Below are 26,606 nucleotides of genomic sequence, written 5' to 3'. Positions count from 1 at the left end.
AGGTCAAGTTGTCCCTGAGTTTAACAAATTAAGCACCATGCCATGAAGGCATAAGAGAGAGTGGATGTATAGATCCACACTTTCTTGACCTTGGCACTAGTTGGAGGCGAGTGGTCAGCTTTATGTCTTGGCTGCTTTAACCCCGGGAAAGAGTCCCTGGTACCAACTGGATAGGAGGCTGGGTGGTCCCCAGAACTGCTCTGGATGATGTGGAGGAGAGAAAATTCTTGACACAACCGAGATGTGAACTCTGACCCTTTAGTCATCCAGCCAGTCGCTGTACCGACTACAATATCCTGGGTCATATCAGTTTACAAGAAGGGTGATAAAACTGACTGTAGTAATTATCATGGGATATCACTGGTATCATCTTTGTACATAATTTTAACACACACAGATAAAATTATTTGGGATCATCAGTGTGGGTTTTGACATAACAGATCAACTACTGATCACATTTTTTGCATTCATTAGATATTGGAGAAAAAATGGGAGTATGATGAGATAGTGCATCAGCTATTCATAGACTTCAAGAAAGCCTATGATTCAGTCAGGATGGAAGCATTGTACAATATTCTCATAGTTTCGAGTACCGATGAAACTAGTTAGGCTGACTGAAATGTGTTTAAATAAACCTATAACAAAATCCACATAGGTAAACATCTGTCTGATATGTCTCCTACCAAAAATGGTCTACCAGATGCTTTATCACCACTGTTTTTCAACTCTGCTTTACAATATATCATTAGGAAGCTCCAGGAAACCCAAGTGGGACTGAAATTAAATGGGACACACCAGCTTCTGGTCTATACTAATGTTGTGAATCTGTTGGGAGATAACATGGTTACCTTAAAGAAAAACACAGGAAATCTAATTGCTGCTAGTAAAGAGGTTGGTCTAGAAAAACTAAGTATATGTTGCTGTCTCATAACAAGAATGCAGGGCAAGATCATGACATGAAGATAGCTAACAGACCCTTTGAAAATATGGCACAATTGAAATATATGGGAACTACAGTAACAAATCAAGGAGGAAATTAAGAGGAGTCTGAATTCCAGCAATGCTTGCTACCATTCAGTGCCAAACCTTTTGTCTTTTTTACTGCTGGCTAAAATCATAAAAATTAGAATATGCAAAACCATATTTGCCTCTTGTTCTGTATGGGTGTAAAATTTGGTCTCTGACATTAGAGGAGGAAGGAACACAAACTTTAAGTGTTTGAGAAAAGGGATGAAATGAAAGGAGGTTGAAGAAACTACATAATGAGGGGCATCATAACCTGTACTCTACACCAAGTATAATTAGAATGATCAAGTCAAGGAGGACGAGATAGGCAGGACAAGGCAGGTAGCATGAATGGGGCAGAAGAGTAATGCATATAGGATATTGGTGGGAAAGTCAGAAGGACACCATTAGGAAGACCAGGACATAGGTGCAGGATGATATTAAGATGGATATTAGAGAAGGATAGGATGGTGTGCTATGGACTGGATTGATCTGGGTCAGGAAGGCTCACTGCCATAATGAACCTCTGGGCTCCATAAAATGTTAGGAAATTCTTGAGTATTTAAATGACAGGCAGTTTTTCAAGAAGGGCTCAGCTCCATGGAGCTAGTTCCCTGACTAGCGGGTATGTGTATGTGTGTACGGGGTGGGCCAAAAAATCTGACCCTTGCACTGCGACCTTCAATGATCTATCTGACTAGAAGGTTAAATTTTAGGGCAGGTTCGCTCAGGGAAGTGGCAGAAGAAATCTTAAACTATGTCAGATTTAGCAGGAGTACAGATCAGATGGGACGGAGGTGGCATTGCACCAGTAAGAGAATATACATTTTTCTATGGAAAGGGAAATGAAAATCATGAATTGGGTACAGGTTTTTTGTACATAAGAGAATTGTATCAGCAGTTAAGAGGGTAGAGTTCGTTAGTGATTGGAGATCATATATAATACTAAAAGGTCGCTGGTGTGATATCATTACAAATGTTCACGTCACAACAGAAGATAAAATTGAAGATATAAATGACAGGTTTTATAAAGAACTACAACATGTATTTGATAAATTCCCGAAGTACCCTATGACAATTTTGTTAGGAGATTTCAATGGCAAGGTAGGGAGGGAAGACATTTTCAAACCAATGATTGGGAATGAGAGTTTGCATGATATTAGTAATGATAATGGAGTTAGAGTAGTAAACTTTGCCATATCAAAAATCTTACCTTCAAAAGTACAATGTCCCGCATTATAACATCCATAAATATACACTGACATCTCCTGACAGGAAGATACACAATCAAATAGACCATATTTTGATAGATAGGAGATGGCACTCAAGTATACTTCATGTCTGATCATTCAGGGCAGCAGATTGTGATACTGACCACTACCTGGTGGTGGCAAAGGTTAGGGAAAGACTGGCAGTGAGCAAACAAACAATGCACAGGGTTCATATGGAGAGGTTCAATCTCAAGAAATTAAATGAAGTAGAGGGTAAAGAGTGCCGGTCACGGTAGCCGAGCGGTCTAAGGCATGTACGGTCTTCGCTCACTTGGAAACCGGGATCATGGGTTCGAATCCCACTCAGGGCATGGATGCTTAGTTTGTGTGTGTGTACAGGTAGAGGCCTTGCAACGAGCTGATCACCTGCCAAAAGAAGTCCTACCGAATGTGTAAGATCTAGAAAAACTGAAGTGAACAGAGAAGTTCATGGAGGTAGACCTAGGCCCGTTGGGGCTGTAGTGCCAAGAAGAAAAAAAAAAAAAAAAGAGGGCAAAGAGCAGTTTTGTGTTGAAATCTCAAATAGGTTCACGGTCTTGGAAAAACTTGGAAACTGAGGTGGATGTTAATAAAGCTTGGGAAACTATTAGAGAGAATATAAAAATGTCTGCCAAAGAGAGTCTAGGTTATTATGAACCGAAGAAGCATAAGCCATGGTTCAATGAAGGATGCTCAAAATTATTAGATCAAAGAAAGCAGGCCAAATTGCAATGGTTACAGGATCAAAGCGAGTTAAATGGGGATAATCTGAACAATATAAGATGTGAAACTAGAAGGCATTTCAGGAACAAAGAGAGGGAATATCTGAAAGACAAAACTGATGAGCTTGCAATGAACAGTAAGAACAAGAACATTAGAGACCTGTATAGAGGAATAAATGACTTTAAGAGGGGTTACCAGCCTAGCAGTAACTTAGTGAAGGATGAGAATGGTGATCTGCTTGCAGATTCTGAAAACATTTTGATTAGGTGGAGGAACTACTTCTCTCAGTTACTGAATATACATAGGGTCAGTAATGTTAGGCAGACATAAATCCATACAGCTGAGCCGTTAGTACCTGATCATAGCCCTTTTGAGGTTAAAGTGCTATTGCAAAATTGAAACGGTAAGTTTGATTTGTTTCATTCTGGTCTGTCATCGCAAGGTAGTGATCAAATTCCGGCAGAACTTATTCAAGGAGGAGGTGAAATGTTACATTCTAAGATTCACAATCTAATTACTTCTATTTGACATAAGGAAAAATTGCCTGATCAGTGGAAGGAGTCTATTATTATACCAGTTCACAAGAAAGGTGATAAAACTGACTGTAGTAATTATCGGGGGATATCATTGCTATCAACTTCATACAAAATTTTATCCAATATTCTTCTCTCAAGGTTAAGTCCATATACAAATGAAATTATTTGGGATCATCAGTGTGGGTTTTGATGTAACAGATCAACTACAGATCAGATCTTTTGCATTCATCAGATAATGGAGAAAAAATGGAAGTACAATGAGACAGTACAACAGCTATTTGTAGACTTCAAGAAAACCTATGATTTAGTTAGGAGGGAAGTACTGTACAATATTCTGATAGAGTTTGGGATACCCATGAAACAAGTTTAGCTGATTAAAATGTGTTTAAACGAAATTTATAGTACAATCCATATAGGTAAACATTGGTCTGATAAATTTCCTATCCAGAATGGTCTAAGACAAGGAGATGCTTTATCACCACTCCTTTTCAACTTTACTTTACAATATACCATTAGGAAGGTCCAGGAAAACCAGGTGGGGCTGAAATTAAATGGGGCACATTAGCTGTTGGCCTATGCCAATGATGTGAATCTACTGGGTTATAATATAGATACCATAAAGAAAAACAACAACTCCGTGGTTTTAGTCTGCAAGTGAACTATACCAACCTAGCGATCGCCGTTTGTCGGCGAAGCTAGTGCCAGTCTCAGCGGATAGAGGGTGTCACGAATCCCCATGGCCACCAATTTCGGTTTTCTAGACCATATAAAGAAAAGCAAACAAACTTTGATTGACGCAAGTAAGGAGGTTGGTCTATAAGTAAACACAGAGAAAACTAAGTATATGTCACTCTCTCGTCACCAAAATGCAGGGCAAAATCATGACATAACAATAGAAAACAGATGGTTTGAAATTGTGGCACAGGTCAGATATTTGGGAACAACGATAACAGATCGAAACCTGGTTCAGGAGGAAATTAAGAGGAGATCGAACTCTGGTAATGCTTGCTACCATTCAGTCCAGAATGTTTTGACTGCTTGTCTGCTGTCGAAAAACATAAAAATTAGAATATACAAAACTATAACTTTTGCCTGTGGTTCTGTTTTGGTGTGAAACTTGGTCTCTGACATCAAGAGAGGAACATAAGACTGAGGGTGTTTGAGAACAGGGTGTTGAGATTATTTGGACCAAAGAGAGATGAAGTGACAGGAGGCTGGAGAAAACTGCAGAAAGAGGAGCTTCATAACTTGTAGTATTCTCCAAGTACAAACAGAATGATCAAGTTAAGGAGGATGAGGTGGGCAGGTCAAGTAGTACGAATGGGGAGAAGAGGAATGCATATAGGATATTGGTGGGAAATCAAGAAGGAAAGAGACCACTGGGAAGACCAAGGAATAGGTGGGTGGACAATATTAAAATGGATTTTAGAGAGACAGGACAGGATGGTATGGATTGGATTGATCTGGCATCAGATAGGGACCAATGGAGGGCTCTTGTGAGCATGGTGACAAAGCTTTGGTTTCCATAAAATGCTGGGAAATTCTTGAGTAGCTGCAAATTTCGCTTCTCCTCAAGAAGGGCTTGGCTCCATAACTAAGTAATGTAATTTCTTCTGATGCCCTTCCATTCTGTTATTATTTTACTTCCTAAGTATTTAAAACTCTATGCCTTCATTATCTCAAAATTATTACATTTTATCTTTTGTATTAATCCTATCCTGTGGCTTATTCTCATATGCACACTACTTATCCAAAGTGGTTTCATTTAATTCAGAATCTTTAAACACTGTAACAACCCTATGAATAAACGGCCACTACATTTTTTAAAGTGATCCTACTTCCCTCATCAGGATAAATGAACAAGGGAGAAATTTACCCTTCAAGTCCGAAGATAGAGCTACTCTCAAGATACGGTGAGCAGCTCTACCAAGAAGACCATCGGAGAGGATTTCTTAGGTATTCCATTCATCTGAAGATTGGGGGGGGGGAATTCCCAAAATATAGTGATTTTAATAAAATTACACAATTCATGAAGTTCAATATAATAGTTTTAACTGATGTGTCACAGCACCACACTGAAACCACTTGTCAGAATGCGTAAAACTTACCGTGTCACTGCCAGTTACAGATTCCAAGGTAGACGACTCACTGCCACTGCAGGATGAAAGAGAATCATCCTCTTCTTGATTTGTGACAGACAGTGTGTATGACTGGACAGGGAATGTTTCACGTATCCAAGCTCGATAGTCAATGACTTCGTCTGTCACACGGATTATACGACCCAAGATACTGAAATTGACACATCACAATATGTTAAACCCTCAAACTTCAAGTTCATCTTTCTAACATTTAAAATTCAATTCCTGTCTCACAGAACATATAATGTATCTCCATAACAAAGATCAGCAGGTTAATGCTGGGAAATAATCATTATTATAAGAATAATATGTATGAAACACATAAATACAGTTTGTGAACAAAAGGCATAGTTTTTATGTGAAAGACAGTGGTTCAAATAGCAACCACAGTGCTTTAAAGGGTTAAATTACAAAATAATTAATTATGATCATAAAATCTCTGGTGGCCATAGAGATTTAACTGTAAAGAAAATCTTGCAAATTACACAGTTATATAAACCTAACACCACTTAAAATATAATATCTTATAAGAAAACACCAACCTTTAAATGACAGATGACTAAATCATAACATCTGCAACTGGCTTCCATTAACATAGATTTACCGAACACAGAATAACAGCAAAGTTTCATGCTGCTGTTTTATTTGTAATTTCTAATACACCAAAGAATATGCTGTACTTGTTTCATATATATGTTTATAAACTGCAAACATACAAATACCACCTGTCAAACTATGATTCATCAAATATCACTATCAATCTCAGTAGCAGTCCTCCTAAACTCCTGAAAAACTGACACCTGGAGTCATGTTACACATTGTTCAAAGAACAACACAGGCTGTGATCAAATACAGTGAACCATTACCTGTATTTATTGGCATCATATATTAAGGTGTTTAGAGGATTTACTGCCTGTGTTAAAACAATGTAGGCATATTCAAAAGTCTGCTTCACTTGTAATGCACCATATGAGCTACGACCGATGTCATTGCCTGGTGTCAATGGGTCTTCTATACAGAGCAGTGAAGGGCGATGACCATCAATCATGCCACGCAGAACCTGCAATACAGACATAAAGGAAGTCACACAGCAGTAGCTTACTTAGAAATTAGATATTTCATTCCATACTGAGTTTCTAGGTAAACAATAAACAGGATCTGAGGTATATCAACACCACATTCTTCTGAGTTCAGTAGAGAGCAACAAACATTTTAGAGGAACCTACTGCCTCTACTACTACTCTGAAGGTGTCACATCCCACTTCATACAAGGTCTATTCGGAAAGCAACCACTGCTGACCTGTTACAAGCATTCAAGAAATAAATACATACATACTTAAATGACTTCCCAAAGTAGCTGCTGCTGCAACTGAGGCACTTGTCATACCTGTGTCAAGGAGACTTTAGAAGATTATGATGGTGTATGCTGTATAGAACTATAAGGTTTATTTTGGACTCTATCCATCGTCTGATATATATAAGACAAAAACCACAATGTTTCAGAGACTGGATCTGTCTCCATCCTTAGGCGGATGGGGCAAGATAGACCTACTCAGTTGGGCCCATTAGAAAGAGCTAGTCTCAATCACTCGACCTAGCTCTTTCTAATGGGCCCAACTGAGTAGGTCTATCTTGCCCCATCCGCCTAAGGATGGAGACAGATCCAGTCTCTGAAACATTGTGGTTTTTTGTCTTATATATACCAGATGATGAATAGAGTCCAAAATAAACCTTATAGTTCTATACTGTGTTAAGGAGTTTGCCACCTGCAATCTTCGATATGATGATTATGTGGAGACTTCACATAGAAATGATTGAAGCCAAGGCCTTCAGAACATTGGTGGTAAACCGCCAGTCATAAAGTAACTCTGACTCTGACTAAGAGATAGTCTTGAGACAGCAATTGGAAGAGTAGAAGGTTGGTGTGAGATGGCCACCAGCCTGCGAGGACAAGCCCAGGAGCTGTCCACTGTCCACTGGTGAAGACACAGCTGGCTAAGAAGACTCAATACATGTTGGAGTGAACTGCAGTCTGTGTGCATATTTGCAATAGCACCATAGCTACTTGTAGTTATGTTCTGTAAGTGTTTAATAAATTCAATTACCAATCCAAACCCTATCTACAGTCACTCATATATGTGACAACAAAATTTATTTTTCTCATTGCTTGTTTTGTTAACACTCACTGCAGGTTACTTTCTAAATAGCCTTCGTACTTTCAATACTCACTGCAATACAAACTTCAACTGATGAGGTCTATGGCCTTGGTAAAACTTAATTTCTTAATGAAGAAATAGGCTTATGATATCATCACCTGTGCCTGTGTGTGTATGTGCATGCATTCATGGCATGTGGTGGTGCATGTGCACACACATGAATGTCATGTGTGTGTTCATCTTTACGCTTCTGAACTGAACTGTCAGTTTTTAAACAATTTCTGCATGATCACTGTGCAACTGGAGGTCACACAAACCTCACACTTTTCAATCTACTACAACCACAAATAAAACACAGATGACACAAACATGTTGAGGAAGCAGCACCACCTATTAGTACAGGGTCTGAAATGATGTGTAATAATAGATCTTAGTAAATACGCAAATTTTGTACAGGTAATATTTTTGTAATCTAGAAAATAAAGTGAAGGCTTCATAAAATCTATCTTGATTGTTACTGTTGGTGACAATATGGAATGAGCTAGGTATGCAACATTCTGTACAGAGATATATATTGTAATCTTCTGGGTTATGACACTGTGCAGTCCAGTAAGTACACACATTCTGGGGGAACTTATATCATACATTTTACAACCCAGAAGACTACAATATTGGTCTTCACCACTGTGAAAACCACAGAACTTATATTCACAGGATAACAAGGATTTAAAGAGCAATTTTGCAAAAGGAAGTATCTGTTTTGGGAATGATACAAGTGTTCACCTGTACCACAATGAAGCAAAAGTAAATGCAGGCTCTACTATATCAGCCTTCCCATCATTAAGCACATAATTCTTGACATATGTTCACCTCTTCTTTGGATATGTATGTGCCTCCATCCTTTACTCGTATCCCAGTCTTCATATAGTTGAATTTTCTTCCATAAAGTTCAAAAAATTCTATAAGAAGAACGCCCAAATTTGCACCAGGACAGAAAGCATTCTGCCTTGGATGTAGCTGAAAAATACATAAACTAATATTCCATTATGTCCAAAAATACAATTGATTATAATCTTACAAAGCGCAGAAGTGCCATACCTGTAAGAAACTGATCGTCATCAGTATAAGACTATATGAAGATATGCCTCCAGTGAACACTTCATTCAAATCTCGCTGAAGAAGGAACTGTTTCAGTACCAGCACTAGTTTTGAGAGCACTGGAAACCGTTGCTTAAAATCTTTTATAAGCTCAGCTGATTTCACTCCATTGCTCATGTTGAAGCTAATGTCCACTTTTACATCTGACTTTTTGTCAGTTAGTTTCACAATTGGGACCTGAGAGGAAAGTGTATTCTCATTTAATTGGACTAAATACAAACTTCTTAGAATTGTAACTTCAGTTGCATTTATTCCATATTAAACTACACATAAATTACACTAGAAACACTGATAGAACTGGGCTTATTTAAAGCCAATTTAAACAAATTATATTTTCACTATTATATCCTCAAACAACATTCATAAGTAGAGTTGAACCTCGCTTAACGAGCACCTCTCATAACGAGTGATGAGAGGGGAAGTCCCGGATTGTGCGCTTGCTACATCAGTCTGTCTTTAGCACTCGTTCCGCTAGCATCTTAGTGTCGCTTGTGATCACACATTTTTCCAAACTTGTGTTCAGACATATTATTTGTGATTTTTTTTTGTGCAAAGTTTAATAACCCTTGCAAAAATGCCCCTGAAGGAAAAACCACAAAGAGACAGCCATAAGAGAATAAATATAACCGTAGAAATGAAACTAAAAATCACTGAAGTGCGAGAACGAGGTGTGAGCGTGGCTGATCTAGCACGCACATACAATCGGTCTACATCAACGATTTGCACTATCCTCAAGAACAAGGACAAGATTAAGGAGATAGATGCTTCAAAGGGAGTGACAAGAATATCTACACAATGGTTACGTATTCTTGACAATGTTGAAAGGTTGCTCCTCATATGGATAAACGAAAAGCAATTGCAAGGCGACACTATTAACGATAACATCATTTGTGAAAAGGCGAAAGTGATTTTCGCCAACCTCGTTAAGAAGACGCCAGGATCATCAATGGCCGAAGAAGAAGCATTTAAAGGAAGCCGTGGGTGGTTGGAGAAGTTTAAGAGAAGAACCGGCACCACAGCATTGTAAGGCACGGTGAAGCAGCAAGCTCCGACACAAAGGCAGCAGAGAACTTCATCGGCGACTTCAAGAAGCTCGTAGATTCTAAGGGTTACCTGGCGCAACAGGTTTTTAATTGTGACGAGACGGATCTCTTCTGGAAAAAGATGCCGAAGTGAACCTATATAACAGCAGAGGATAATGCATTGCCCAGGCATAAGCCAATGAAAGACTGTCTCATGCTGCTATTTTGTGCCAATGCAAGTGGCGATTTGAAAATTAAACCACTGCTTGTTTACCATTCAGAAACTCCACCAGCCTTCAAGAAGTGTAAAGTCCAGAAGAGCAGGCTAAATGTGATGTGGAGGTCCAACAACAAGGCTTGGGTGATATGTGACGTTTTTACTGATTGGATCAATGAAGTGTTTGGTCCTTCTGTGAAAAAATGTTTGCTTGAGATGAATCTGCCACTCCATGTCTTGCTTGTTATGGACAATGCTCCTGCCCATCCTCCAGACCTACAAGATGACCTCCTTGAAGAATTTAAATTCATCAACATCCAGTTTCTGCCTCCCAACACCACTCCGTTACTCCAGCCTATGGACCAGCAGGTTATTTCTAACTTTAAGAAGCCGTACACTAAAACACTCTTCGAGCGTTGTTTTGAGGTGACTGAAGGGACCAATCTCACTCTCAGAGAGTTTTGGAAATATCACTTCCACATCATTGCCTGCCTCAAGATGATCGGAAAGGTGTGGGAAGGGGTTACCAGGAGAACCCTCACGTCTGCTTGGAAGAAGCTTTGGCCGGAGAGCATTGGCGAACGTGACTTTGAGGGGTATGAGATAGCACCTGTGGAGCCTGTAGCCAACAAAATTGTGTCTTTGGCCAAGATCATGGGGCTGGAAGTGGATAACAATGATATCGATGAGCTTGTGGTAGAGCACAGCCAACAGCTGACTACCGAAGACCTTATAGAGTTGCATTGTGTTTCACAGCAAGAAGTTGTGGAGGAGAGTTTGTCAGAGGAGGAGGAGGAGGTAACAGCAAAGCAACAATCTTCTGGCGCAATAAGGAAAATGCTGAAAGCATGGGAAACTGTTGCATATATTGAGAAGCATCACCCTAATAAGGCAGCGGCTATGTGCGCTACAAATTTATTTAATGATAATGCTGTGTCGCATTTTCACCAAATTTTGAAGCATAGGCAAAAACAAATGTCTCTAGGCAGCTTTCTAGTAAAAAAGAATTAGATATGTATCATAAATAATAAACTAATTATTTCGATTTTTTTTTTTTTGTTTTCTGCAAATCGAATTCACATTCCAGGTTGGTTCATTCCGCACAGAAGAAAAGCTGAAGATGATTCACACTCCTTAACAATGTATATATAATTTTCTTTGAATAAACGTTATACATAATTTTTTATTGAGTATTTTGCATTATGGGTAAGATTCTGGAACGAATTATGCTCGTTAAGCGAGGTTCCACTGTATACCATACATTAAGAACAACCACGATTACTGATTTAAAATCAAGACTGTTACCCAATTAAATTACTCAAATTGAAACTTAAAATCTAAAATTTAACCTAACTAATCCTTCAAACTGATAAGTCACAAAATGAATTACCTGCCACCACACAAAACATTTATAGCAGCAAATGCTGAATACAGTAGTACATTCAGAAATGAAATCAACAAAGCAGGTGATCATTAGGCTGCCACTCTCTCTTCTGCATTATTTATAATTTACATGAATGATGATATGAGAAAATGCCAACATATCATACACCAGCATAACCATAAATAGAAATTTAACCCTTATATGCTCAAAGTGCCAATCCATTGGTGTGTCTGGTAACGGCCAGAACATTCAGGCGGCCGATCCATTGGCTCCATCCAAATCAGGCTCCTTATTTGTGTAAATGGCCCAAAGGTGAGAGCATGAGACGATACCTAATTCTCAAAGGTCTATTTCACAGTTTTGCACCCAGATGGCACTCCTTTTCTTAAAATAATACATATATTTTTAATTAATGAGAGAGGTGACTCAGAGGCAAAGCATCAATCAATGAAGGCTTAGATAGTCAACTATTGCCAGGGACAGATCTTAAAGCCCCATGGAAAAAGAATGGCAAAGAGGAGATCCACAGTTTTTGTTGAAACACCACACGGGACAGAGGAGAAAGCTGCTTTTACAGGTACTACAGGAATGGGTTGTCTTGTGGTCCCGCAAGATAAAAGTTAACCGCCGTTCCTTTGTGTCAATAAACCGTATGAGAGCATGGCACACCAGTCTTAAAGCAAGCCTAAGCAGATTTAACACTGTGTCCACAGTCGAATGCAAATAGAGGAAACAGAGGAACATATCTTCTGGAACTGTAAACTGTATGAGGACCAATGGGCAACATGATGATTGACATTTTGTCTGAGAAGAGCAAAAAGAATACCCAAGGTCAGTTACACAGTTCTTGGAGCTAGAGGAAAAGATTTGTGCATGGTATCTGCTACTTCATAAACAAAATTCTCAAAATTATGAAAAAAATAAAAAGAAGTAAATGTACAAAATATTAACAGTATACTCTTAGAGTTAAGAGATACTGTCACGTTATTAATTTGTGACTTCTAAGATGGGTTTTGGATTGGATGATTAGATTTATTGCACCGTATACATTAACCTTTAAACGCCGGACTTCGAAATAGTGGTAAGCTTGAGCTGGCCGGAGTTTATTTAAATGTCCGCTGCTGGTGCGCGTTTAAATGCCCGTTGCTACGCTGCGTTTAAATGTCCGTTCCTGTTAGGCGCTTAATCAATTTTAAGCGTTGTGTTTAAAAATGCTCTATCTAGCTCAATTTTTATGATAAATGGATGGAAATAACTTTGTTTATTTCAGAAAAGAACATAGTGTCGCATATTATAAAGGAAGATTTGAAATTTTTAATACAAAGTGTTGTACTCTATTTTCAATTTTTTGTGTTTTAATTTTGATGCGTACTGCAAAAATGGTTTCCCAGTTCTTCACAGAGGTTCTTCATTTTAACTTCATTTCTGTTTGTAACACTTGACAAATTTTAGCAGTCTCTGGTGTCATAAAACAGATGGAAGCAATAAAATCATTTGGTCTTCTGCTAGCGCTGCTTACACCCTTCGGATTTTCGAATACTTGACTGAAGGTCAGAAGAATGAAAGAATGGCTATTCAAGAGAAAGCTATAGGGGTCCCCTCTTCAGTGCTAAGATGTTCCGTTAGGGCTGCAAAAGCTTATTGCCCCTTCTATTTGAATGAACAGACAGCTGCATCGTGGCTGAGATACAGAGCGTGATCTCTTTTGTGTGCGTTCGTAGTGAAATCGAATACTGTAGTTTCATTTGAACCTATATATACATCAAGAAGGTAACAACAAAAAAGGTATGTACATCGAATTTTACACTATATTTTTAACATACCTATCTGCAGAATCTGCAACAAAATTACTGGATTGTGGATAAGTTTTGGCATAACTCATACGTATATTTTTATTTGCTGTTGTTCAGTAAGGTATTATTTTAATTCCTCTATTAGGGTTTTACTTAAGTCGGTCTGGTAATTACTACATTTAAAAATAAATATTCAGGACTGTGCATGCGCTTCTACTAGCGGCGTGTGCGCGCGCTTCCACTAGCGGAGTTTAAATGCCTGACTGGCCACAACTGGGTACTTTGGCCACGACGACCTTACTCATGACTGGCACAAACTGGGCACTTCGGCACTTAAAGGTTAACATGGTTTGGGACTACAGGCTATACAGCGCTATCGCTATTCTGCACACTTTCAGTTCACCATTACACACGCACTAGAGTTCTGAGCCTTCACTAGTTTTATCCTGACAAAGTATTTATCACAGTCTCACTGTAACTTCAAATGACACGTTAAGTCTGTTGTACACCGCATTTCTGCAGCTGCCAATTCCGCAGACTCGACTTGACTACTCTCGACTACTGTCCTTTACTCCTACTCTGCTTCTACTACTGTGCATCTACTACTCCTGTCCTGCTGAACACTTCTTATAACCACTTTACAAGGACCCCACGGAAAACACCACCTTCTATTGTCAACTATGCATGTTTACAGCTCAGCTGCCTAGCAACAAGCATCCTACTGTTCCACATGTTTGCTTCTGCGGGAATGTGTTTACCAATTTGTTGCCTAGAAATGGGTATACACATCACAATATATTCAAAGATCGCAGGGCAACTGCTATTACAGAATAAAATGTTTATATGACTGTGCTACAGAGAGCCAGATGGGCACTGCTCAGGTCTCTTTTGTATTTACATTTATTAAAAAATGAAAGAAATGAAACATGTTGTGCTCACATGTTTACTTGGTGGTTCAATGCTTTTTTGAGCTGTGGTTGTAGTTATTTACTGCGAATATATCATAGTTTAATGGCAGTATTCTGTTTTTATAATAAGATTATAAATTATCATATTTTCATTATATTTTTCAGGGTTTATATAGTTAATTATTTTACATTTTTAACTACAGAATGGCTGGTCCAAGCTCTTGGTAGATGACTCTGATATGCTGGAATATTTAGACACAAATCACAGTGATAGTGACTTTATTCTGGAAAGTGACACGATGATACACCTGAAGAAGATGATGCCTCACATGCCACACCTCCAGCTGCTCACCCTGTGTCTGATAATGAAGAGGATCACACATACACATAAAAAAACAAAAAACATTATTAAAAATTCAAAATTAATGAGCAACAGGCATAATAAACTGGGTACTGAAACCCAATTTGGCTCAGAAATATACAAGATATACAGTTTCTATGATTTTAACAACCTCTGCATCAACTTATGGTAGAGCAGATTACTGTCTTCTGGGATGTGGTGCTGTGCTGTGTTCATTTCGGAGGAACGTCTACTCCAATGGAGGCAGTATTTCCTCTGAAAGATTGGTAAACATCTACCAAACTATATGGTGTCACACCTCAGAAGGCAGTAATCTTCAAAGTCACTGCCTTCAGGACTCTCACACAACAGCCATGATGATAGCAGGCCCACAGAAGCAGCAGAGTATGCTTGTTTGGACCATAAAAGCAAGTTACATATAAAGAAGTAAATACACAACAAATCACTGAATTCATAGAAAACTGCAGATCTAAATGAAAATTCCATTTCTTCAAATGCCCGCTCAACAGTCCCATTAGCAACAAGGTCTTTTGGGAGACCTTACAAATGCTGGCATGAAACCATAACTAGCCACTATGCAGTAGGCTGGTGATGATGTTAGCAATATATGAATCTCATTTTACTGGCATTTCCCAAAGTCTCCAGAATCCCTTTCATGGAGAAGTGCCCACACAACCCAAAACCAAATCAAATGAAGTCAGTATAATAAAAAGGGGATACCTTTGTAGGGCACAGGAAAGGGAAAAGCAAAGGAACTTAAAATGGCACAATGAGTCTAATAAGGGACATTTCTGGAGTACCAACTCTGAGATTTATTATTTAACAGAAAGCTAACCTGTGCGTTGATAATACAATTAACCAATCATTAAACTGGCCTGATCAAAAAAACAGTGAGTTCTGACTTTATAGCAACCACAACATACATGTGCCTTACGTGCCGCAGGTACTTACTGTGGCTTTATCCAAAACTTTCAGTGTGCTGGGCTCTGCAATGTCATGTTCTAACAGAGACTGCTCAAGAGTTCGTAGAGGTAATGTTTCCCACTTACCAATCACAACCAAATCAATATCACTGAAAAACGAATACATAATATTACTTTAAACAAGCCTAGTGTTATAATTATGCTGAACAGCCAGACTGGGTATCACAAATGCGATATTTGTATACATGGCAAGAAACAAAGTTCTGAAAATCAAACATTTCCATGTATTAATATACTGGGCTATTACAAATGATTTGGGTGATAAGAAATTCATATGTTGTCAAAACACTTATGGATATGAACATGAAACAACTGGAAAACTGCAAAGAAAGTAGCTAAGTTTTTGTTGGCAACACTGAAGGTAACATATCAGCCATGATCGGCACTCCAGTCACTGTCAGCGTAAAATGGTACCTCCAGTGCAAGAAGCACAATGTTGCTTGTGGTTTCACAAGATGAGATTCATGAAGAGAGTTCAGCAACATACCGAGGCATGCTGGAACAAAGGGGTGTTGCCCCCGTGAAAGGGACATTTCCCAGGGATGGAGCACCACTCCTTCTCTATGTGGATATGAGAGATTTCTTGGACAAAGACCTGCTGGAGACTTGGATGGGATGAGCAGGGCCCATTCCTTGGTCCCCAGACCCCTGGACCATGCTCCATACGACTTCTACCTAGGGGGATATATACACCAACCTCTGATGCCACAGACCCTTCAACAGCACTGAAAGCAAATTTCATGTCATAGCCAATGTTCATAAGTCAGAGTTGCTGCTTACAAGGCAAAAACTCAAATATTACACTGACGTTTGTAGATACGTAATGAACACTCCTTGACAAACTTCATGAGTTTCCATGCTGTTTTCAGGCTGTTTCATGTTTTTATCTCTAACCATTTTTAAAATGAATGAATTTCTTATTACCCAAATTATATATAACAGCCACACACACATATATACACGTATATATATATATATGAATTCCATGCAATGACATGAAGTTCTGGGAAGAACTAATCTCCTACTTTCTTCTGAAATGAAACAAGACTGTATAGAAAATAACACGTCCCACAATTCTCTATTATTGTGTGTGTATTCACTGCCATGGTAACGTTTTTACTGTGCCCTTGCCTAGCAACAATAAGGGGATACACATACAGACACACAAACTGATAGGAAGGGTTTATTTAGTATGCCACTGAGATGGGCTCAGGTGCCATAATCTCATACATACCAGATTTGACAAAGACTGGTTCAGGCATTCGGACCCAATACAGCCTTCCTTAGGGAAGGGGTACATCGTGCAAATGTTGACATAAAGTGAAGCATTATTTGGCTTAGCACCAAGAGAGGTAGCTGACTACACTTGCTGAACTTCAAAAGGTAACTAATGTACTTGGCTGATGACAAACTTCTGGCTACGAGTACACTAAGACGGAGTTTTTTTGGGATGTAATGCTGCATAGTCTCAAAGACAGTTATGTTTTACATGAATATTCTTTCACCTTCTTGAAGGAAGATCAGAAAACGTATCATCACTACCATCTTATATTCACTGCCTCGAGGAGCCCAAATCTGCTGTCCACATACATTCAGTTTTTACAAAGCACTCCTGCTTTGTATCTGGGAGGGGTCCCATTTCAATGTTAGCCCAGAGACCAGATATGGTGAGTTCCTTTGAGGCTTTCCCTAGTCCATCAAGGGAAATATCATGGCAGTACTTCGTACAAGGTCACAACAGCATCTTTTTACATACACTGTTCACTACTCATCCCATCATTCACTGGACTGACAGCATTGTTAAATAAATCATAAACAAGTAAATAAATATAAACAAAAGTAGAAAAGAAACTGTTAAGTTACCACTATTCCATTTGCATCAAGTCTGCTACACATGTCTAACTTTTGCAGGTTTCAAACAACCATAACAAAGAAACTGTACAGAACTATGTCACACTGCAGACTGAAAAAGAATAAAATCCCATGAACAATTCTTTGTTGAAGTCCATCGTAGCAACATAACGGTCAAGGTCAGCATCACCTAAGCTACATGGTTCGGCTTTTAAAGCCATCCTCAGGCAAAATACATGATTACAATATTCACACACTATTGAACTGCATTTCAACGTGGCAGTAGAGCTGGGTACTTTATGACTGTTACATTATAAAATAAAGTATAAAAATACAGCAAATTATAAAATTATTATAAAACGAAAGTTATGGAATAAAATATGGTTAAAAACTCTTCATGTGATATTCCATATCATGAAGGAAGTTGTTACAATTTTGTTGTTATATTCCTGCGGACATAATGGTATATTCAAGACTTGTATACGTATAGTAAAGTGCTTGGAGGCTCGTGGGATAGGAGTTGCAATCTGTATTCCCAACAGAGTGGACAAAATACATTGTAAAATGAGGCACCGGCCAAACAATTAATGTCAAATAATACTATCCCTATACCACGGGCCTCCAAGCAGTTAACTTTAGGTATACAAGTCTTGAATATACCACTATATGTCCGCGGGAATATAAGAACAAGATTGCAACAATTGACTTCATGATATGCAATATCACATGAAGAGTTTTTAACCATATTTTATTCCGTAACTTTCTGTTGTTGTCTTACGACGTACCCCAATATAGAATTGTATATAATAACAGAACAGGATGCACGAAATTAAAATTCCATGAGTTCATAAAACTAATAATAAACCCGACTCCTGGGCACAGTGAAAGGCAAAGGAGCTACCTCAAGACCTTGCCCATCACTATCCAACTAGTTCTTCCATTCAGGGCATTTAAATAGGATTTCATGGCCTTGAATTGTGTCAATAAGAGTTTTCACGTGCTTAAATTGTCACACTTGCAGAAAGAGTAGGGGACAGCCTGTTACATGTGTCACACAGACAAATTTCTCAGCTTAAGTGTTATGTTGTTACAAATACTGACGCAACTACCCCAACCTTTCAGATGGGAGAATTTAAAAGAAATATCCTTCCAACAATTATGTTTTCAGAAATAAAGCATTACTAAGCATTTCATATGAAATATAAGGACAATGCAAATCTTCAAAAAAGTGTTATCAGTGTAGATAAACTGTAAATGTACTTCAGTACCCAATATAATAATGGTTACAGACTTGTAGGGTGTCAGCTGAATATACTCCTTTGCAGTTTACTGTACTTTTTTCACGCCAATGTTATGTATTACATTTCTGTGAATGTGTGGATCTCCCTGTATGTTCAAAGAACGTATAATGAACGTGCTGCAAAAAATCTCTTTCCCAGGCAAATAAAAAACTGCAGAACTTCAGACACTGATACAGATATCTGCAAAACAAAATCTAGTCTTGAGAGCATGTCAGTGCTTGAGAAAATTGCAGAGGTGAAATGCTTAAGGAGATCTACTCAAGATAAAAAGGAATACAGATAGTGACAATGCCATACTTTCATTAATCATCCTGTAATTTATGATATGGTCCTCATGGCGATACATATTTAGATCAGTTCCCTATCAAATTTAGCTACTCATTTTGCAAGATACATGATCCATTATGAAAGGGAAAGATGTGCTACATATGATGGAAGTGAGGGATGTAAGGTGAGTAAGAAAACCAAGGGGCAAAGAAACAAAACAAGAAAGTGGGCCACAATCTTAATGAATTAGTAACTGACAGTACAGTCTGTAGATTCTTGGATACAGTTCTTATGAGGAAAGAAAACTGTTCTAATTTATGATACCACTGGTACAGTCAATAGTTCCATACAATACTTTGAATCTAAGAAGAAGAAACCACAATACATTTGGGGCATGTGGAATAAACATGTGAAGAAGCTAAACGTTATTACAGATATGTCCATAATCACACTGTGGTCTTCTGGATTATAACATCATGTGGCCTGGTAGGGTACCTACTTACTAGACTGCAGTGTCCTATAACCCACACTACCACAATATGAATCTTCACTGCCATGACAACCTTAAACGTCACATGTGGCAACATTTCATAGTACAACATATTCAACTAAACATCTGAGTTTTCTTACAGAAATATCACAAATTTAACCACCAAGACTACCTGTAACAGAATTGCTTGAATACCCCATAGTTATTCAACTGGTCACAATGTTCTCAGCTGTCATGAAATCTCAAATGTTTGAACACCATCATTACAAGTCAGTTCCTTCCAATTCACATATCCAAGGCTCATCTACCTAAGAAGCATCTGAATGGATCAAAAGCAGCAGAGACAAATCTTATCAGAAATGAAGATTTGAGATGTTTGCAGCAATGAAGTTTAATTTTGTAGGATCTTTGATTACGACACTCTGTAGTATGAAGATGAGGGCAGTGTGATCATCTGGAACGGTGGTACCCACCCACCAGACCACGGATGTCACACCCCATAAGATAACAATATGAAAGTTATGACAGTACAGCGCATCAAGATTAACCTGCTTGACCGTGTCTCACGGTGTTGTCGCTTGCAGATTTACCTATACTTCTTCAACCCTGAAGATGGGGGCGATACGTTCCTCCGAAACGTCGGTTAACACCACATATACACGGTGCCAAATCCCAGAAGACTGCTTTCTTCAAGATTAACCTTACTGATTAAACTGTATATTTCAAAGATGTACAAAAATTGGAACAAATCTGTTCACTGTCATTAGGAAGAGACATCAAACAAAGCATAAACTTACAACAGACACTCCCTAAAACATGCAAACTGTACTTAAATTTAATTAAAGAAATTCATGCAATACTTAAGTATTAGCAGGTAACTCATGTAACTGTAAGATTTACTGCCATGTTATTTTCCACACAAGTGCTGACAACCTTGGAAGTTCATTTGTAAAAACAAGCCCCAAAGCCTAGCCTCAGAACTTGTCTCCAACATGCCCTTTGGTTGTTCTGAAAAGTTAGAATTTTTATTTCCTTTTTTAAAAACAAATGTCATAAAAACTTCTATGGTTATGCTTTAGGTTTTACTTTTACATACAAATTTCCAAAACTGGCAGTGCTAAGAAGGCGGAAAATAAGGCAGTTCAAAGTAACATGGATCAGCTGTTAATATAAACGTATACTATTCCAACGGTTGTACTAAATTCAGTGTTTCTAAATTCCCCATTAATGCCAACACATCACAAAGTACTGATGGCGCACCATAGCTCCAGTTAAAAATCAACTTCTGTAATGGGTTTTTCATAAACTTTCACAATGACATACTTCATTCACATATAATAGTGACTGATCCAGAATATGCCGACTACAAATCAACCATGACCAGAATATTTTGCAATATTAATACATGGTTCAGAACCAATCTGTTAAAATTAAATATTCATAAAACCCACACTCTCCAGTTCACTTTAATGAACTATGAGGATCATAATATGAATAACAATATTGATCAAAATTTACCGACTAACTTAGAGTGTATCAAATTTTTAGGCCTAAATATTGATAATAGGCTGTGTTGGAAGAATCATATTGATTACCTTGTTACTAAATTGAGTTCGTCTTGCTTTATCATGAGAACAGTTAAGCCTATGATATCATTAAATAGCTTAAGAATGATTTATTTTGCTTATATACATTCTGTGATGACATATGGAATTATCTTCTGGGGCAGTTCTTCTTAAATGACAAGACTTTTTATGATCCAAAAGAAAGTTATAAGGATTATGATGGGATTAAAGAAAAGAGATTCATGTAGAGACTCTTTCAAGGAAATGAAAATTCTGCCTTTGTGTTCGCAATACATATATTCCTTTATGAAACACACTATAAATAACATGCATTTGTTTACAAGAAATACGGAGGTTCATAATATTGGTACCAGACAGAATGTTAACCTATTTCCCCCGAGTACTTCTCTTACTAAAGTTCAAAAGGGTGCATATTATTCTGGTATAAAAATCTTCAATCATCTGCCTAAAGAGCTGAAACAATTATCTAATAACCAGAAATCCTTTGAATGTGCCCTAAAAAGATTTTTACATGCTAACTCTTTTTATGCATTAAATGAGTATTTTAATTACAAATGTACATAAATTTGAATGCTTAATGTCACATTTTAATATAGTTAGTATGGGAGATGTGAGGGGTTGTACTGTGGTTACTAGTGACTTATGTCTGTTAATCAGGATATTATCTTTTTGCCTCGTATTGTTGTATGTGTTAAACAGTTAATGTGGGTGATCTTGGTTGTGTGGTTTGTGTTATTTTATGTATGTGTTTGATGACTATTTCCGCATCCTGGGTCTGTTCCCTGTATAGATATTTATGGAAAGTGGAGGATGTGTATGTATGTATATGACGAGTCCTGTATCAATGTTTTTTTGATTTATGGGAAAATTAAATAAAGAAAGTATTTAATTATTTGGGTAATCTGAGTGAAATTGTATTAATTCTAAGTTTTTATAGTAATGCACTTTTTAAATTATGTTTAGTAATTACAATTGTAATAAGCGTCTTGTTTTTGTTTTTTTTTCTATTGCATATTTTACTTGACTATTGTCTGTATTATTATTATTATTATTATTGTTATTATTTTAGTTGTGTGACTTATGTAATTTATCACATGTATACATCTATTATCAAAGGGACTATTTCCACATCTTAGGTTTTTTGCCTCTACAGATATATGGAAAATAAAGGAAATGATGATGATGATGATGATGACGGCTTCTTTTTATCATGGAAAGCTCAGTTTCACCCTAGTGGTTATATAAATTCACAGAATATGAATGATGTATGATGTGCTGTATCAACACAGAAATTACAAGCACAGCATTCTCTTATGTCACTTAATTCACAGCATTTTCAGATATTTTGTATTACTTCTCCAAATAAGTAACTGATATTAAATTTTCAGCTGGAAACACGCTGATATACTAACATTAACTCCACAGGCCAAAGTCCTTGAGAATCTAATATCTGAACAGCTACTCAAGAAATCTGCTGTTATGGAACTTGAAGGCTCATCACCACATTCACAAGAGTCCTTGACACTGGTTCATATCTTGAGCCAGATGCTTGCAGTCCACATCCCCCGCCCCCCATTTTCTTAAGATTCATATTTAAAATATAGGGACATTTTTAAAGTTATTGACAAGTTCACGGCCCTAAACTGGGACTAAGTAATAGTCCAGCTTGTGAGAGGTGTCAAGAAGAAAATGAAACAGCCACACATATCCTGTGCGAATGTGAGGCCTTAGCTTATTTAAGATTGTGTCACTTGGGTCAATATTTTATGGAACCAAGCGGCTATTTCGACGTCCCCATGTACAAAATCCTATGCTTCATTCAAAGTGCAGGATTGTTCAGGGGATAATCAGAAGGGGAGGCACAATAGATCACTGTGGTTGCAGCGGAAGGGCCAAGAAGGCCCACCCCTTATACATTCATTCTTTCAAGATACATATAATGTTACCCTTCCACCTATGCTTGAGCCTTCCACACGTTTTCTTCCCTTCAAGTTCTCCAACTAAAATTGTATCTATATTTCTGAACTCTCTCATACATACTAGATGCCCCCACCCCCCAATCCTCTTTATTCTGATAATTCCAATATTATTGGGCAAAAAATACAAACATTTTTTAAGCTCCCCTCATAGAACTGTCTCCATCCTCCTGTCACGTCCTCTCTCTCTTCCACCCAAATGTTCTCCTAAGGGTCCTGTTCTCAAATACCCTTTGCTTTCCCCTTAATGTAAGACCAAGTTTCACATCCTTACAAAGGGTTGTCCCCATGTTTAATTAATTATGCACTATGCCATTANGTGTGTGTGAAAGTATAGCTCCACCATTCTTGACCTGGCTAGTTTTACACCCTGAAAACTTCAAAAGAGCAACTGGCACCCACTGGATAGGCCACATAGCCAGTCCTGGTGGGATAGAAGAAAATCTCCTGTCTCTGTGGGAAATCAAACTGCAGATGTCCAAGCCATAGCCCATTGCTACACTGACTGAGCTATCCCATACTTGATTCTATACACCTTTAGATAGCAGGATACTAGCATTAAAACACTAAAATACCTCTCTATGATAGGGCTGGTTGAAACCTTGTTACTGTGACCTGAAATGGTCCTAGCATACCAGTCCCCAGTGCTGAGGTGATGTGTTAAGGAGCACTGATGGTTGAAGACTGATAGGGAAAAACAAAATACTCAGAAAAACACCTGCTCCAGTGAAACTTTCTCCACCATACATCCCACATCAACCATCATGGGAATGAACCCAGGCAACTGTAAACAGGAGGAAACTAATGTGCCTCAACTATGACATCACCTTCATCAAACACGCAAGCATGAAGTTCTTCTAAGAGCATAGCTCATTCTTGCAAGTGAAGCATACCAAAGAGGTTTGCAGCTGCTATTAGCGCTTTGTAATCAACTATTCTGTGCAATACTGGCATCAATGCATGTCAACATGTCACCACAGCATAAAATATCAAGGTCAATAAAAAATATGCTTATTTAACAACTCCCAGGTAATGAAGATTTTTACAGATATTCGATATTCATTTGTGCATATTCCAAAATCTGCACTGCAGCAAATTTCAATTTTCATACGAACCTTGTAGGAAGATAAAGCCCTGTTCTGAAGCTGCCAAAGATCTCGACTTTCGCATCTCGCCATAAACTAAGAACAACCTTTTCTATACGACGAACAACACTGATACGTAATTCATGTTCCTCCACAGTTGGGCACATGTAGTTATAGAAATCTTCGATCTCTTCATGAAGGCTGAAATCACATACAGCACCCAGCAACATTAACCGATGTCACACTTTATGAAAATAATAAGGCCAATTTCACAGTACGACTGAACTGAAATAAACGTAACAAATTATTACTTAGAATCTGTAACACTCCACGTACCCTATTACACCCCTTCCGTATGTTCTGTTCGGATTCTTCCAAGGGCAACCTCCATGTTCACCGATCAGGGCTGATTGGTTATGGTTCATGGCAAATGTACTTGCGCGATTTTCTCTTTTCCTGCGTTTACAGTTAAAGTAATTGTTACAGTTCACTGTCACACGATTATGTTGATCATCACTGTTCGTTGTACCATCCACTGGAATGTAATCATGTGATTTTGCACCTAAACGTGTATTTATATCAACATTCATATTGTCCACCCCTTTCTGAGCTTCCCAAATTCGTATCCACAAATCTTTCGCTGGGCCCTCTTGTTCGGGTTGAAACCACCCAATTGCTGGATCCATCAATTGCACCGTACACGTCTGAAGGTGCTACGAGTTTTTTTGACACTTTGCAAACAATTAATCGAATACATGCAACTCATTAATATCACCAACTAACACACCTACCACACGCCGGCTGGCGGTTACAGTATTACCACAGATGAGTACGGGACGTACGGGCTGTCGAAGGATTATAGTTTCGCAAGAATGTCAAGCTAGGTATTAAATTACTTAAATTGATTGTTATAAGAACGTCAGATATGAAAAATAAAATCTACAGACATGTAGAACAGAGCAAACAATAAATTGTCATGCAAGTTTATTTAAGAATGCATGAAATTAATGTTACTGTGAACGTAAATGTAGTCTTGATATTGCTTTTACATTTCAAAAACATTTTTCCCTTATTTTTAGGTCAAACATTGAAATGCTAATACTTGTCTATTCTAATTTTAAGTCGCATTTGTTAAATTATGTTTAATTCATATATGTGAAAGTAGATTATTAAAAACGGTAATTAGAACCTTTTGTAATTTCCTCAGTTCACGGTTCTGTCACGAGATGGCAACCATGGCAACTGCATATTCGAGCAGAGTTTATTTTTTTCCTTTTTTAAAGGTGGCGGGGAGGACAAATAGCACAAGTATATATGTGTAACTGTAGTAATACTGGTGGGCAACGTAGAACCGTTAGTAATGTCCTACCACCTGCGAATCATTTACATGTAAACAACGACGAAGTGCGTTGTGTAACCAGTAGCCCAGTCCGCAAGAAGGTTACCCACTCTTCGTCCTTCAAAATACCGTCAGCCCACAATCAATTCCAGGTTTGTTATGAGGCATCCTCTCTGACGAGATGACAGATCTGCCGTTGACAGTGTCTGCTGGTCCTCACTAGCGCAGTCATATTTACCGCCTATGAACTTTAGCGGTCACTTCGCTTAATGAGTTTTAATAACATTTTTGTGATGACCGTTATTCTGTCTTCGTTTGCCTTGGCCGCGTGACATGCTGACATATCATTACTAGTACTCTGAATATGTCATTCACAAACGGTTTGCGTTAGAAGCCCGAACTGAGTGATTTGGTGCTTGTTGTTGGCTGTGCCCCAAGGAAGGGGTGGGGACACTCAATCTCCCACTGTGATGTGGCGGCTGAGGCTACTGCTGTTGATGTGTGCTGCTGCGGAGGATACACCTGGGGTGATGTGGCCGAAGGAGAACACAATTCCAGTTGTAGTCTTGGGTGCTCTCGGCGACTTTCTCTTTTGCATCCCTTCCTTGGCATTCCAGCAGCATAGATAGTTGGAGTGAGGTTTCTTTCCGTCCACCGACTTGCAGTTGCAGTATATCGGTGTAGATGTCAGCTTCCGGGCATTCCTTGTATAGGTGTCCACACCCACACCACATAGAATGGGGAGGCTGCTTGCAGTTAGTCCAGAAATGGCCGAAACTTTAGCGGTTGTAACACTGCATGAGACCAACCTGAGCTATATACGCCTGTACCCTGAATTCAAAATGGCAAAGACTCGTCAGTTTGAATATCTCATAGGACTCCGATGTCTAAATTAAAGTTATAAGGAAGAGGGGAAAATTTACTGAGGTTGTTGCTTCTAAAGGTGACTGCCGGGTAGTAGACATTTGTTTGAGGCCATTAGCAACAAATACGAGGTTCACTAAATCATCCGAGATGTCCTTTGCAGGAGCTGCGACTAGAAGATGCTGTATCACACCCTTTATAGGTATCTGAGAT

At 38.3% G+C, this 26,606-nt stretch overlaps 2 protein-coding genes across 4 annotated transcripts in view; one reads left to right on the top strand and one right to left on the bottom strand.

Moving 5' to 3' along the window:
* Positions 1 to 14,903, top strand: part of LOC111867110 (zinc finger protein 525-like) — a 43,194-nt gene extending 28,291 nt beyond the window's left edge. The window contains exon 3 of the mRNA XM_023856638.2: positions 14,494 to 14,903. Within this exon, the coding sequence (XP_023712406.1) occupies positions 14,494 to 14,823 (330 nt within the window). The 3' untranslated portion in view covers positions 14,824 to 14,903. The remainder of the gene's footprint in view (positions 1 to 14,493) is intronic.
* Positions 1 to 25,004, bottom strand: part of LOC111867109 (non-canonical poly(A) RNA polymerase protein Trf4-1) — a 34,528-nt gene extending 9,524 nt beyond the window's left edge. For 2 of the 3 annotated variants that reach the window (XM_023856629.2, XM_023856628.2), the window contains exons 1-7: positions 24,527 to 25,004; positions 24,221 to 24,391; positions 15,603 to 15,723; positions 8,907 to 9,143; positions 8,679 to 8,825; positions 6,519 to 6,712; positions 5,623 to 5,803 (exon numbers count right to left, since the gene is read on the bottom strand). In XM_023856629.2, coding sequence (XP_023712397.1) covers positions 5,623 to 5,803; positions 6,519 to 6,712; positions 8,679 to 8,825; positions 8,907 to 9,143; positions 15,603 to 15,723; positions 24,221 to 24,391; positions 24,527 to 24,876 — 1,401 coding nt within the window. In that variant the 5' untranslated portion in view covers positions 24,877 to 25,004. The remainder of the gene's footprint in view (positions 1 to 5,622; positions 5,804 to 6,518; positions 6,713 to 8,678; positions 8,826 to 8,906; positions 9,144 to 15,602; positions 15,724 to 24,220; positions 24,392 to 24,526) is intronic. The other variant, XM_023856631.2, reaches the window with a different exon arrangement.
* Positions 25,005 to 26,606: the final 1,602 nt, after the last annotated feature.

The sequence above is a fragment of the Cryptotermes secundus genome, unplaced genomic scaffold (assembly GCF_002891405.2).
Source record: "Cryptotermes secundus unplaced genomic scaffold, Csec_1.0 scaffold291, whole genome shotgun sequence".
In the NCBI taxonomy this organism is placed as follows: Eukaryota; Metazoa; Arthropoda; class Insecta; order Blattodea; family Kalotermitidae; genus Cryptotermes; species Cryptotermes secundus.
Note: the sequence above shows the minus strand (reverse complement) of the source record. Positions and strands in the feature narration are given on the sequence as shown.